Source organism: Glossina fuscipes, unplaced genomic scaffold (assembly GCF_014805625.2).
Source record: "Glossina fuscipes isolate IAEA_lab_2018 unplaced genomic scaffold, Yale_Gfus_2 0, whole genome shotgun sequence".
NCBI lineage: Eukaryota > Metazoa > Arthropoda > Insecta > Diptera > Glossinidae > Glossina > Glossina fuscipes.
The window spans coordinates 16,664,038-16,679,030 of record NW_023998414.1 but is presented as its reverse complement, the minus strand read 5'-3'; the positions used below and the strand labels follow the sequence as shown (position 1 = coordinate 16,679,030).

Here is a 14,993-nt window from a genome sequence, read left to right as displayed (position 1 = left end):
ATTTTGTCCAGCCATTAGAAAGATGATTAATGGATATATGATAAACATAGGAAACAATATATAAATCACATGTCGATCGGGGTTCGAGGTGATTATTTAATGGTTTTTGTACACGCATAGAACCATTTAAACCATGCCGTACATTTTATTTTTGACACACTCTATCGAAGGATGGCGCTATATTCATTTAATTAATATGTTTGACCCATCCAGATCGAAATTTCAGTATAAACTTGTGTAGAGTGTGCTGTGGAGAGCAATGGATGATGTCGGCTTCAAATTTGACAGAAACCTTGAAGTTCTTGCATAGAGATTGGTATTTAAAATAGGAAAAATCGTTCAAAGGAGGCTTTCGTTCAATGCAAAAATTAGAAAACAAGTGAAATTCGCATATGTTCTTCAAAAATGGAAAAATTCCTGTGGTAAATTGGTGTCATGACCGTATTCATCACTTACGTAGTATGAATTTCCATATTATAACTGCAGAACTTTAAGTAACAATCAAATTTATGTAGTTATATAATACGCTACAGAATATTGTTTTCACTCTGTTGGGTATGTAAGGTACGTATGCTTTCATAATAAAATAAAAATGTCAATCAGGCCCACCTAATGTTATCGAGTATGGAAATTTAATTTTTTTTTATTTTTTTTTATTTTAAGCGATGGCCAACAAGACTGCGATACAAAAAATTCGGTCTCAGCCGAATACAATTTTCTTATTACTTTATATATACGAAAAATACCTCCTCAGTCAGGTATTTTATAAAATAGAGAGGCATCGAAATAAATCCTAATATTACAATCAAATTGAGGAGATACTCAATTAAACTGAAAACAAAGCCTCTTTTAATACTTGGCAAAAACGCACAAAAACCAACGATGCATGTTATGGTGAAGATGGAAGTCATTAAGAATTTCTTCTCTGCATTGTCAGTTTCTTCAAAATTTTCTAATACGTATATTTCTGCCGATTTTCAGTGTTTTTTTTTTTTCATTCATGTCATCACTTGTGTTCATCTTAACTCATTTACATCTCTTCAATGTACGTTCTGGGTGTTACACTTAGCGCAAAGTACCGTAATAAATCAGCTGATTAGATGAATTATTGCCATTTGCAACCACTTTTATTTTGACTTATTTGAAGAAGCCATAGATGTTATATTAATTTGATGTGATAATCGCTACCGATTTGAAAGGATATAAGAAAATAACTTTTTATTTAGAGTAGCGCAATAGATTGTAAAAGATTGTAATTATATGTAAATATTTATGTTAATTTGGAAGATGGAAAAGTCAATTATGATATTTGGCTGTTGGTTCCCGGCTTAAGAAACAAACAGGAAATTTCTTCTTTTAACTGATGTTTATTCTTCTACATAGCCCTCTGTAAGTGTGTACATTTCATTCAACGATGTTCTACTTGGATTTTTTCTAATTAATCAAATTTTCATAGTAAAAAAAATGTAATGGAATTAGCAGACTGGAAAATTTCTTGCACTCATTTATTTGTGAACATAAAATCCTACTCGTAAGCTGAACTCCCAAAACAAAAGTAGTCTTTTTGTAAAACTCTAATATAGAATTCAAATGATAAATCCAATAGAAACATATATATAAATTTCATATTGGAAAACTAATAGCGTTCTTGTCGGACTCTATATAGTGTTCACAGTAAAGAAAGTTGTTTCTTTGCCATTGGTATACTGTAGACGTTTGAGACCGTTTACTTGCAGGCTTATATCTCCAGTAAGGGAATGCAAATAAAATTCTGCTTCCAAGAAGTTAGTTTAGGCATAAAGACAAATATGTAAATAAAAAACATAAAACATGTTATTGTAGAAAGCAGACAAAAGAAAAAAGAAAATTTATAAAACATATGAAAAAACACATAAAAAGAAAACAAACAGACAAAAAGAAAGAAGAAGACATTAAATGATTATATTAGTTATGTGGGCAATTTATTCAGGCAATTTAATAATTTTTTGTTATATGGAAAATATTGAATTTTCTTTTGAGAGCTTTTTGGAATTTATATCTTTGGCTTACAATAATAACGATGTATTTATTTTAAGATAAAAGAATCATAGCTATTCTGAGTACTAATTCCCAATTTCCAGATCTATATTACTTTTTTTGTGCTTCTAGAAGAACAAAAATAATTAAAAATGTGAGTTTCACATAGAAGAATTCAAAAATAGAGGAATGTCTTGGAATAATTTTTGTATGTTAGATAAATTCTAATAAAATGAGAAATGTCGCCATCGTTTATAGAGACGAGATTATTGATAATGTATCTTTTACTAATAACATCATCCTGAAAACTAAGAAAAAAACTCGTATGATAAAATAATAAAAATGATCACCAAGCATCAAGATTTTTAACTCGTTTCGATCAGATCGACCGCTTATTATGCAAGCTATACATCAAAAATTATAATTACACATTACGTTTAAAACAAAAAGAAAAACAGTTCCTATCCATCATTTGTTCTACTTGACTATTGTATAACAATATAAGTATAACAGTTGGTGTCCTAATTTGTTCCATTTGCCATTGTTTCGAAACAAGTGCGTACGCAGCGTAGCAACCCAATTGTTTATGATAAAATTGTAAATAGCTATTTTTAGCTAGGATAACCGTGTTGTTAAGCACCAAACTTATCCATAACCACCACAATTTATCAATAAAATGATCACTTGGCCTCTAAGTTTTGACCAATAATCAAATATGTCTTTACCCAAATTAGTTGAATGACTACATTAAACTAACATAAATTTGATATGGTATTGTTTGTTTGTTTATGGTTTCCGACAATAGTATACATTAAGAATTTAGGGAAGTGTTATATCGTGAAGTAAGGTTTATTGTCAACAAGTACTTGAAACGAAGACATTCAATTACTAATATGCAGAGCACCAAATTTTCTACCATCAAATTCTTAAATAAATTAATTTAAATGAATGGTCCAGGTATTTATGTAAAAAAAGGGATTTTAAACAAATACTACTCTGCTAAAATGCAAAATAAAATCTTATGATCTTTTTTACATACATGTACATTAGGAGAAATGACCATTCTAATTGCATTTAACATTTTCTTAGAGAGGCTGGAGAAGTTACAGTTCTTTTTTATTGTTTAAGTAAAAAAGTGTGCACAATTTACCTGTAAGACTTACATCAAAATAGCATATCTGCTAAAGAGTCAAACGCTTAGTACAAGTACAAGTAAATGCGTATCGGCGTAAGAACACGTGTTTCTGCTCTCTTTGTTTTCATTCGTATATATTATTACAGTTCTTTCCTTAGAACATTGTTAAAAAACTTGTTTACTTCACGCTCAACTTTGCTTTATAGTTATTTTGTCAAAAAGAAAGTTTTTTTTTTCTACTCAAAAAATTAGAAATTAATAAAGAATATATTTGTTAAACAGCAGACGGAATCACTAAATTATTAATTTAAACCAAGAATTGGTTGCAACGTAAGCAAATTGTCTTATAAGCACAAGCATGAACATTGTTTTTCCTCAAAGAAAGATAAAGCAAAAGGAAAAGAATTTCTTGTTTTATTAAGTTAAAGAGTTTTTCACTTTATGTTTTTTGTAAGAACTTTTCAATCAATATTTGAAAGAAATTCTGTTAAGGTTTATAATCGTCTTTGCAAATTACAAGATTTCAAGCAAAATTCTAAAGCAAGTGTTAATCTTATTAATATTAATATCAGAAGGACAACAGCGAATATTAGAAATTATAGACAATACAGCTCTTTTAGAGCCTTTAACAGCACTAAAGGCGAAAGCGGCATTTTCATTCAACAGCATCAACAACAACGGATTAATTTTCAATTTATTAACAGTCATAACAGTAATATATTAAATTACTACCCGTTGTCTTATTGTGGTTGTAGGAGAATAGCAAAAATGGTGATTGATGATGAAAGCGTGAAATATTTGAATATACCAGATAAATCTGAGAATGACAAAAAATTATACAAGTAAGAGTAAAAGCGATTAATTGTCTTTTTATTGCGTATGTGTGTAATTTGGTGTAAAATATGTTTTACATTGTTTCAGGACTTTGGTTTTGCCAAATGATTTAAAGGTCTTGTTAATATCTGATCCAAGCCCTGTGCCACACGATGGTTTCACGTCGTCCTCGTACGACTCTACGGGCGATTCGTGTGCAGAAGAGTCTAGCACAAGCGACGAGGGTGAGGACACTGATTGCTCAGGTACCGACTCTGCCGACACTGATTCAGATGATTCTGAAGGTAATTTATTGACGCTGAAGTGCTTACGTTTCATGTTACATTTGATCTATTCCTTCGGCAGGTGATGAAAAATTAGCAGCCGTAGCTTTATTAGTGGATGTGGGTTCATTTTCTGAACCACCCCAATATCAAGGTTTGGCTCATTTCTTAGAACACATGATATTCATGGGCTCAAAGAAATACCCAACCGAAAACGCTTTTGACGCTTATATTAAAAAATGTGGAGGTTTCGATAACGCCAATACGGAATGCGAGGAAACACTCTATTACTTTGAGGTTGCCGAGAAATATTTGGATAGCAGCTTGGATTACTTTACTGCTCTGTTGAAAAATCCTTTAATGTTAAAAGAAGCCATGACCCGTGAGAGGAATTCTGTTGAATCGGAATTTCAACAAACTCTCCATGATGACGAGGCTAGACGTGATCAATTACTAGCTAGTTTAGCTAACAAAAATTTTCCGCATAATACTTTCACTTGGGGTAATCTAAAATCGTTAAAAGAAGAGGTTGATGAAGACGAATTGCATAAAACGCTACACGAATTTCGTGAACGACACTATAGCGCCCATCGCATGTATCTGTGTATACAGGCTCGTTTGCCGATAGACGAAATGGAAAATTTGGTTGTGAAACATTTCTCGGATGTACCCTCAAATAATTTGCCCGGCAAAGACTTTAGTGTGTACAATTATCGTGACGCTTTTAACGCTGACTTTCATACGGATGTGTTTTTTGTGAAACCTGTTGAAAATGTATGTAAGTTGGAATTGACTTGGGTATTACCCCCCGTGACGGGTTTGTATCGATACAAACCTGATCACTTTCTTGCGTACTTGATGGGCTATGAAGGAGAGGGCAGCTTGTGTTCTTATTTACGAAAAAAGTTAGTATCATAAAAGTATTTAATTAAATAAATCATAATACTGTGCTAATTTTAGTTTATGGGCCTTGGAAATGATAGCTGGCGTTGACGATTCGGGATTTGATAACAATTCCATGTACTCACTGTTCAATTTATGCATTTACTTAACTGATACTGGTTTTCACCATTTAGAAGATGTAAACATTTTTATTGCATACATTATAGATATATTATTTTAAATTAGCACTTTTCTTTGTTTAGGTCTTGGCTGCCACTTTCGCTTTCATTAAACTTTTCTCCCAGTGCGGTTCTCTTAAAGATACTTACGAAGAATTGCAAAATATTGAAGCGAACTCTTTCCGTTTTGCCTCACAAAAAGCTGCATTTGATAATGTACAAAATTTGGTAATATGCAGTAAATATTATCCACCTAAAGATATTTTAACTGGCAACGAACTTTACTTTGAGTACAACGAAGAACATATACAGAACATTATAAAACTTTTAAATGAATTCACCTTCAACATAATGATAACATCACAACAGAAGTACGATGGCATTACTTATGATAAGAAGGAGAAATGGTTTGGTACCGAGTACACTACTATTAAAATGCCTGAAAAATGGGTAAATCTATGGATGTATTCGGAGCCGATGCCTGAATTATTTTTACCCAAACGTAATCGTTTTATAACGAATGATTTTCATATATTTTGGCATGACGAAGGTAAACCTGATATCCCAATGGCACCTAAGCAAATATTGCAAACTGATATTTGTGAATTGTGGTTCAGACAAGACGATAAATTCGAATTGCCTGATGCCTATATGTATTTTTATTTTATATCACCGCTGATCAGGCAATGCGTCAAAAAGTAAGATTTTTGACTTTTTCAAATATTCAAAATTTTATTCAAATTTTTTGCAGTGATGTTATATGCACTTTGTATGCATCTTTAGTAAAATATCGTTTAGCGGAGGAACTCTATCCGGCTACAGTGGCTGGTTTAAGTTACCAATTTTATAATGCGGAAAAGGGTGTCGTTTTAAAGGTATAAATAAGTCTTAAAGAATTTTTTTAATATTCTTTTGCTTTTACTTATTGCCATATTCATTGTTCTAGGTTAACGGTTTTAATGAAAAGCTTCACTTATTGGTTGATATTATTACAAAAGCCATGGTGTCTATGGGTGAACATATAACTAAAAAACAATTCGATGTATTTAAAAAGCAGCAAAAGAAACTCTATTTTAATGCTCTTATTAAACCGAAAACTTTAAATAAGTGAGTATAACGAGAGATCCTTTTACGAAAAATAAAATTGGGAATACCGTCATGGCTTCTTGGGTTTTTTTTTGCCATGGGCATATTCAGTGTCCACCAAATCCCAAGTAAAAATAAATAAACCAAAGCATTGAACGAAATTTAAGAGTGAACAATAGAAGACGAACTCTTAAAAAAATATATAAAATTAATTAGCTATTTTTAAGATTTAAACTCTCTTTTGCTACGAAAGAATGAAGTTTAACGCTAAGATTAAGAATTGTACCACCTATCCATTACACTAATAATAATACAATTTGATTTTTGTTCTTTTACAGAGACATACGGCTTAGTATTATTGAGAATATACGTTTTCCTATAATTGATAAGTACAAGTGTATCGACAGCATCTCTCTGGATGAAGTGTTGGAATTTTCGAAAAAATATACACACGAGTTGTATATCCAGGCCCTAATGCAGGGTAATTTGATCGAAGAATCGGCGCACAATGTTATGAATTCTGTATTGACAACGTTAAACTGCTGTAACATTAAAGAAACTAAATATATTGAGAATCGTACGGTGCAATTACCGCAGGGCAGTCATTATATACGCTGTCATGCCTTGAACACTAAAGATATTAATACGGTGGTAACGAATTTTTATCAAATCGGTCCGTGTTCCGTGCGTATCGAGAGTATATTGGATCTATTAATGATGTTCGTGGAAGAGCCGCTATTTGATAATTTAAGAACTAAAGAACAACTGGGCTATTATGTGTCATCGTCGGTGCGTATAAATTATGGTATAGCTAGTTATTCGATTACGGTCAATTCCCAAGAAACTAAGCATACCGCCTCACATGTAGACGAACGAATTGAAGCGTTCCGCACGAAAATGCTGCAAATATTGGATGAAATGCCTCAAGAGGAATTTGATCAAGTTCACGAATCGCTAATGAAAATCAAACAAGTTGTCGATATGTCGCTGAATGAAGAAGTCGCACGTAATTGGGGTGAAATAACCTGTGAAGATTATCTCTTCGATCGCCGACGCAAAGAAGTCGAAGCTCTACGTACGCTTACCAAACAGGAGATAATTGATTTCTGTTTAAATAATGAACGCACTAATCTACGCAAACTATCCATCCAGGTTATAGGTAATACAAATCATATTAAAACTGACGCACCATCCGAACAATATATAGAAGAAGACAATAAATCAGCTGATGAAGAATTGTTTAATACGTTGGCAGATAGCTTAGAGTTGAGATTTATACCCAAAGAGGGCGATGCCACCACTATTGTGGACATAACCGATTTCAAGGAGAACTTACATGTCTACCCGATAACGAAAACCAAACTGGATACTCCGATCATTGATCCAAACGAACAAAATAATCGTGCAATCACGCCTCGGATCGATATCATTGAAGATTGTTGAACTTTGTTTGAATATCGAAAAATATAAAAAACTCTATCGTGACTTGTGTGATCGTAGATGGATGTGAGTTGACGTGCAATTGAAAAGGGAGATGTTTTTTATTATTTAAATGCCCAATTTTTAAACAATCACAAGAATCATCATCTAAATTTAATTCATTCATTATTTTCTTGAAGTCGTGTAATTTGCTCGAAAAAGAAACTTTAAAAAACTACAATTAATTATTTAATAAATCTTTACTGACGGATATAAATTGAAAGAACAAAAAATAAAAAATAAAAAATAAAAAAAAAAATATATATATATAGATATATATATATATATATATATATATTAATAATGAATGAAAGATAAAAATTTGAAATAAATTGTAAAAATACATGACGCTAATCTTTTTTACAAATGTTTAATTTGTAATAATTTATTAAGCGTTGAGCCGTCAACGGTTCGAGTGGTAGGCTTGAATGCGCCAAGTCGAGAGAGAGAGAGAGAGAGAAGTGGGGGAAGAGCCATAGGCTATGAACGTTGCTTAAGAGATACACGCCCAATCAGGTATGTGTTTGCCTTCACTGTGGCCACGCGCCAATCGCAATTATCGTAAGTATGCTCCATCGAATAGGGAATTGAACACAGACGCCGCTCTTCATATTTATTTCATATAAATTTAATTGCAATCAGCAAACCAAACGAGAGCCGTATCGAAACCGTGACTAATCCGAACGCTAATAACAAAAGAAAATTTAAAAGAAAAAAGAGGGTTATACGAGAAGCGTTCAAAAAAGTGGTCCGGAACGTTTCAATAGCGTTCATTCTTGGACCAGAACATGTCATTGCAATAAATTTCATAAAAAATTATGACGTGTAGGTTGAACACGCGAAAGGGCAGACAACCCTAAATTGATTAAGAAAGATGCGTCTTTACCAAGTCCTTTTGAGTGCTGCATACATCCGCGCAAACTTAATATTACCTTGTATCACAAGTGGGGTCGGATATAAAGATAATATCCAAGAATTGAATAGCAATTGTTAATATGCGCGCGTTTCGACTAAACATATCGCAAACTGTTTATTACAAGCTAACCCATGTAACGCAAACCTTAAAAAGGACTCCCGGGCAAATGCAATGCAACTCATGACAGTTTGTTTAAGTAATCTCTTACTAACGCAGCCACTGGTTTGTGCACTGAAAATACGGGTTAAGAGTGCACGTGTTATCCTTGCACAAAAACGAAGAATACACATCCGTATATCATTAGGGCCGGGATAAAGGGAACATTTTAGTGAGCACAAAGCATAGAGCACTTCAGGCTTAGAAACGAAAATTGTTCACTTTGATTCGAAGTGTCTTGAAAATCTAAACGTGTCACAAACAACTTTCGCTTCACGTACTTTCGCTTCTGGTATTCCTTGCATACACCTTGTGTGAGTTTTTTATAATCAATAGCTTTTCGTAAACTCAAATATAATTTTCCTTCATTTATGTTCCTATACTTTATATGTCTCCCCAAAAATGCAGCGTATGTAGAAGAATCACACCTTTCGGAATTTCAGCATATTTCCTCACGCCTTATGAAATTATTCTGATAATTGTCTGCCTACGTCTAAGAAAAATTTGAAATATATTTGCTTTACTTTTTGCCTAGAAGGAAACTTTAGGGACCCCACCTATACATATATATATTCTTGATCAGCATCAATTTCTGAATCCATTATTAACATGCCCGTCTATCCATCCGCGTAATGTCTGTTCCAAACGTTCTCCTGGCCACAAAAATGATGGTATCGCATACAGGTTTGCAAAAGAATTTGAAAATGACCTAAACCGGTCAAAGGATATGCCTCTAATGCTCACACGCCTATGCAGCAAAAAAACCTGCGAATACTTTTATTTTCTCTGTTTTTCGCTTGTTCTCTTAGCCGCACCCACCCAGTATTATAGCGTATAAAAGTTTAGTTATTTTCCTTTTTTTTCGGTCACCACCAGATACATATACGGTTCGACATTGTGGCCGGTACGGTGTCATGAAATATGTGAAATGCGAAGTTTCCCATTTTCTACTCTCCGAAAACATAAATCCGTCTTCACATCTCCGCAACAGTGCAGAGTATGTTCAGTACTGATTCATGCAGATTCGTCCAAGGAACAAATGAGACGTACCATTACATTCTGTGGGAATGTGAGAACATCTGCGGAATCAGAAATCACGTGTTTGGTAAGCATGTTATAATGCCGGACGCGGTATGTCGCTCCGAGCCAAAGCGGGTGACAGGATTCATTAGAATCCTTAAACTGGAGTGCCAGGGGCACGGGCGAGTACAATAGATTTTTTAATTTTTTTAGGTCGCGGTATGGATTTCTCACATAAATAATAATAATAATAATAATGATAAACTGGTCCTTAATAAATTATCTAATTCACGTCATGCTGGAGCTTAAATTCCACGAAATTAAGATAGAATTAGATAAGAAGCTGTCATAAATATTTTAAAAAAATAAGTGTAAAAGAATCAATGAACTGCCGTAAGCTGCTTTTATGATTGTAGCGCAATGAACTGGATTGTTAGATAAAAGTGTAGAAAAAGAAAGTGCAATAATTTAACGGGGATTGCATTAAGATATTCGAGCTTCTTGTGTATCTAACTGACACAGTGAAAATGGAATCACATAGAACGCTTATGTCGCTTACTGAAAAATCAATGAACTGCCGTAAGCTCCTTTTATGGTTGTAGCGCAATCAACTCGATTGTTAGATAAAATTTTTAAAGACCTGCTCATAAAATAAAAAACAAGAAGAAGAAGAAGAATAAACAATAAGAAGACGCTTGTTAATAAACAAATGAAAAATGTATCGAACATTGTATCGGTAAATAAATGAACATTGGATCGATCTTGCTACAGTTGTTGTATCGAAATTGAAATGTTTCAAGTAGCTGGCGATGAAGATAAGAAAATCAAATTTTCTGTTAATTATGAAAAGATAGCAAAGATATATACAAAAACGACATATTTGTTTTTTTATTCATTTACGATAATTATAAAAACGGGCTGTAATGGGATCCTTTTTTTATTAAATGTTTGTATAAAAATTTATTTATATATATATATAGTATATATACTTTTTTTTTTTTTTAAATAACTAATTAACAAATATAATTACATATTTCTTTATTTTTACAGTGTTAATCTTATTAGATTTATTAATTTTTTTTTAACTTAAATTTGGTAAAATTTTGTAATAATTTTTTATACTCGTCTTTTTTTAAAAACAACAATTTTTTTAAGTTTCTTAAGAAGTAGCTGTGAAAAATATTTTCTTAATGTTTACCATAAACAATTACGATAAAAAAAGATTTAACAAATTTTAATTCTCTCTAATCGATACGTCCTCCTCTAACATTAAAAGAACGGGTATAAGTTTTGCTTGCGTTACTGGGCCTATAGTTTTTGCAGTTCTGTTACATCTTGGAAATTTTTTTTGCTTTTAATAATTTTTGGTGTGGGAAAATCATGACGTTCTGTATCTATCGATGCCAATAAACTGTCTTCGTTGGGTTCCATTTTTACACTGCCTGTATGCAAAGTCAGCAATCTAGATAATAAGGAATTGCTGGAGCGGCGTTTCGGCAAATCCTCTAGTCCACGATGAAGAGATAGCTGATCGGGTTCTTTGCATTTGGCGGCAGCCACATAATCCATATAATCGTCGTTGTGCAAGGAAGTTATTGTAGGTTTAGTGTAGAATTTTAGCATAAGGGAAGAGCATACTACGGACACAGAACTGGCTGCCATGGCGACCGAGGCCATCCACGGTTGTAAGGTGAAGCCAAAAGGGGCGAATATACCTGAAGCCAAAGGTATACCCAAGAGGTTATACATGCTAGCAAATAAAAAGTTGTAACGTATACGTCGTACGGTGCGGCGTGAAAGATCTAAACAGGCTACTACATCAAGCAGATCGTTGCGCATGAGCACTACATCCGCAGCTTCGGCGGCAACATCTGTGCCAGCCGCTATAGCAATACCAACGTCCGCTTGCGCTAATGCCGGACTGTCGTTTACTCCATCACCGACCATAGCAACACGCTTCCCTGAACCTTGAATGCGTTGAATTTTGGCCACCTTATGTGAAGGCAGAACTTCAGCGAACACACGATTAATGCCTACCTATAAGAAAAACAAATGACGCATCACTTAGCTGGCACTGCAAGCACTCAAATTTCTAATATAAGTAAGGTATTTTTTTGAACCGGCTCTCATTGTTCAATTTGTTCCGATCTTCGACAGTCTTTAAAAATATTCCTTTTTGCAAACGAGTTTTCTTAAAAAAAATAAACAATGAGATAATTCCTTGTTTGGCGGTACCACGAAACTATAAATATTGTTCTACAATAGTTGCCTGCGCTGCTCGTCGCATTGTATCAAATAGCTAGCTTATGAGGTAATGGTTTTTTAACACATTTAGCAGAATGCGCAATTTTTTCCGAAGAACATATTTGTCTATTACTAAATACTAAAGTTCTCTAGAGTTTTTTAATCTATTGAAAAAACGCATCCAAACTCAATTTGTTTTCAATTCATTTTCGTCGTAAGTTACAGAAATAAAAAAAAAAATCGTTATTTTCTTACCTCTTTTGCTATGCTCGCCGCTGTATTCTTATTATCGCCGGTGAGCAGTATGACATCAATGCCCATTTTTTTTAACGTGTATATAGCTAAATGAGCTTCGGTTTTGACCATGTCGGAAACGGCGAACATGCAAATTAATTGATCATTCATAGCACACAAGACTGCCGTATGACCTTTCGACTCCTCTTGTGTCATTACGATATTAATCTCTTCAGGAACATTTATAGCGTTACGTAACATCCACTCCCGATTGCCGATTAGAACACTGATTTCGCTACTAAGCCCAGGAGCAGTACCAACATCGTTTGGTGCACTTTCTGTTGAAGACTCGTTTATTTCGGGTGAGATATGATCATCTAAATGCAGCAATTGCAGGTGATGCTGTGCCATTAAAATGCGTTGTGCTTCGGTTTGCGTGGGTATTAGTTCACTGATGGAGACCCCACTTTCCAATTGAATCGGTGCAATAGAAATATTATTACCATGAGAGCGGTAGCTATTTTCAAAGTTAACTATCTTCTCAGCAAGGCTGGCTTGTTTTAGCGCAGGCTCATAATGGGAGACCAAAACTTTTATACCACAACCCGGTACTGCTTGAAAATTATGGGTTTTACCTAAAATCTCTTGACCAAGCATATCTTTGGAAAAGCGTACTATAGCCGAAGCAATTGGATGTTCGCTATTAGTTTCAGCAGCCCCGATGATAGTAAGGGCTTTGCTTAAACTGCAAATCGAAGGTTTAACGAACATAATAACCTTTGAGGTCATAGGAGTGCCGTGCGTTATAGTTCCTGTCTTATCAAAGACCACAGTCTTAACCTAAGAAGAATAAAATATAAATAAAATAGAAGTTATTATGGAAATTTTTCTCATACGGCATTACCTTATGGGCGTTTTCCAAAGCAGTAGCACCTTTAACTAGAACACCGTTAATGGCACCAGTGCCAGTGGCGACCATAACTGCGGTAGGTGTAGCCAATCCTAGAGCACAGGGGCAGGCAATAGCTAAAACGCTTAAAGCACACTTGAAAGCATAACTTATCACTATGGTATTGGTATCCATGTGCTCTTTGTGTTCCGAGGCTACGGGCACTAAATTTGGATTAATGAAACCGACTATAATCCAGCCTATTAAGGTCACACTCGAGATCAAAACCACAAATGGCACAAAATAGCCGGCTATGCGATCAGCCAATTGCTGTATCGGAGCTTTTGAGGTTTGAGCCTCCTCTACTAGACGTACTATTTGCGCTAGGGTAGTGTTCTCGCCCGTGTGTGTAGCCGATATCAATAGAACACCGTTCTGATTAATGGATCCACCAATTACCACAGAATCTTTACGCTTAGCCACTGGCATCGATTCGCCTGTAATTAGTGACTCGTCACAAGTAGAATGACCAAACAAAACTTTACCATCCACAGGTATTTTGGCTCCAGGTATCACTTTAAGAATATCACCCCGTTGCACATAATCTACTGAGATTACTTTTTCCGAAATTATTTCAAATTCTTCATTGATTTCGACTAAAACGGCTTCGGCAGCCTTTAAAGACAACAGTTTGGATAAGGCTTCCGAAGTCTTCCCTTTGGCAATATGTTCCAACCATCTACCCAACGAAATAAAAATCAACAACATTGGCGGTGTATCAAAGAAAGTCAAAGGTGATGAGTTTTGCTCCATTAGTACAGCGGCAACGACGACACATACCGAATATAAATAAGATATGGTGGTAACCATTGATATCAAAACATCCATATTTGTGGCGCCATGTTTGACAGCTCGGTATGATTGTACGTAAAAGTGCCAGCCACCAAAAAATTGCACCGGTGTCGATAATAGGAACATAACTAAATTTTCCATTGACAGACCTGGAACAATGCAACACATTGCCGCATGTCCCAACTCACTCATTTCCACCATAAAGTAAATCATCGCAAACATGCACGGACCGCCAAACATTAACGATATCAGGAACGCATTACGCCATTTTCGGATCTCTTCTTTATGCTCTAAATAGCTGTGTGTCATCTTATCTTTGCCAATAAGTAGACGGGCCTGGAAGCCCAGTCGTTCAATAGCTTCGCATATATCGCGCGGTCCTGAGATTTCCGTATTAAAACGAAATTTTCCTACAATGGAAAGAATTAATTACGGGGAACGCATTAAACCAAAACTGAAAGTAACTTTAGTCAATCTTCTTGGGATCAAGCAGTAACATGATTTGATTAATTTTATAATAAATTACACGATGACTAATGAAATCATGCATTTGTCATGAGTCCGCACGCATTACTTGCGTCTGACTCAATCGATTTTTTATTTTCGTAGAGAACATTTTCGGTTCTGAGCAGTAATAAAAAAAAAAAAAAAAAAAAAATACTTGAAAAATTTTTTCAATAACTGAAACGATAATTGCAAAGAAACAAATGTTTTTAAACATCTCCACCTTTAAACCATATAAGTGTGCGTGGCGTGTGTGTATGTATGTCATATTGTCCAAAAAAAAAAAAAAAAAAAAAAAAAAAAA

General features: G+C 34.3%; 2 protein-coding genes and 1 long non-coding RNA gene across 5 annotated transcripts in view; 2 read left to right on the top strand and 1 right to left on the bottom strand.

The window, feature by feature from the left end:
* The first annotated feature begins 1,046 nt into the window (after positions 1-1,046).
* LOC119640026 (nardilysin) lies at positions 1,047-8,101 on the top strand. 3 transcript variants are annotated; one of them, XM_038037809.1, is made up of 10 exons: positions 1,047-1,389; positions 1,457-1,531; positions 3,907-3,993; positions 4,073-4,269; positions 4,331-5,153; positions 5,209-5,329; positions 5,394-6,007; positions 6,061-6,184; positions 6,256-6,416; positions 6,734-8,101. In XM_038037809.1, the coding sequence occupies exons 1-10, from the start codon at positions 1,364-1,366 to the stop codon at positions 7,836-7,838; spliced, it is 3,333 nt and encodes a 1,110-aa protein (XP_037893737.1). In that variant the 5' UTR covers positions 1,047-1,363; the 3' UTR covers positions 7,839-8,101. The 3 variants fall into 3 exon arrangements, with proteins under 3 accessions (XP_037893737.1, XP_037893745.1, XP_037893731.1); XM_038037817.1 differs by lacking the exons at positions 1,047-1,389; positions 1,457-1,531 and adding an exon at positions 3,310-3,481; XM_038037803.1 differs by lacking the exons at positions 1,047-1,389; positions 1,457-1,531 and having other exon boundaries at positions 3,310-3,993.
* Positions 8,102-8,197: 96 nt separating this feature from the next.
* On the top strand, positions 8,198-10,515 carry LOC119643345. Its single transcript, XR_005248269.1, has 3 exons — positions 8,198-8,390; positions 9,823-10,051; positions 10,180-10,515. It is a non-coding gene; the product is annotated as an uncharacterized LOC119643345 (long non-coding RNA).
* Positions 10,516-11,137: 622 nt separating this feature from the next.
* LOC119633659 (copper-transporting ATPase 1) overlaps positions 11,138-14,993 on the bottom strand; it is a 17,386-nt gene continuing 13,530 nt past the window's right edge. The window contains exons 2-4 of the mRNA XM_038027322.1: positions 13,349-14,595; positions 12,466-13,284; positions 11,138-12,003 (exon numbers count right to left, since the gene is read on the bottom strand). Coding sequence (XP_037883250.1) covers positions 11,275-12,003; positions 12,466-13,284; positions 13,349-14,595 — 2,795 coding nt within the window. The 3' untranslated portion in view covers positions 11,138-11,274. The remainder of the gene's footprint in view (positions 12,004-12,465; positions 13,285-13,348; positions 14,596-14,993) is intronic.

Excerpts from the sequence above, each read along its gene's own strand:
- LOC119640026 (XM_038037803.1), top strand. The coding sequence starts at position 3,593 with ATGTTTTTTGTAAGAACTTTTCAATCAATATTTGAAAGAAATTCTGTT. Across the intron at positions 4,270-4,330 it reads TGATTCAGATGATTCTGAAG|GTGATGAAAAATTAGCAGCC; the intron begins GTAATTTATTGA and ends TTCCTTCGGCAG. Across the intron at positions 6,008-6,060 it reads ATCAGGCAATGCGTCAAAAA|TGATGTTATATGCACTTTGT; the intron begins GTAAGATTTTTG and ends AATTTTTTGCAG.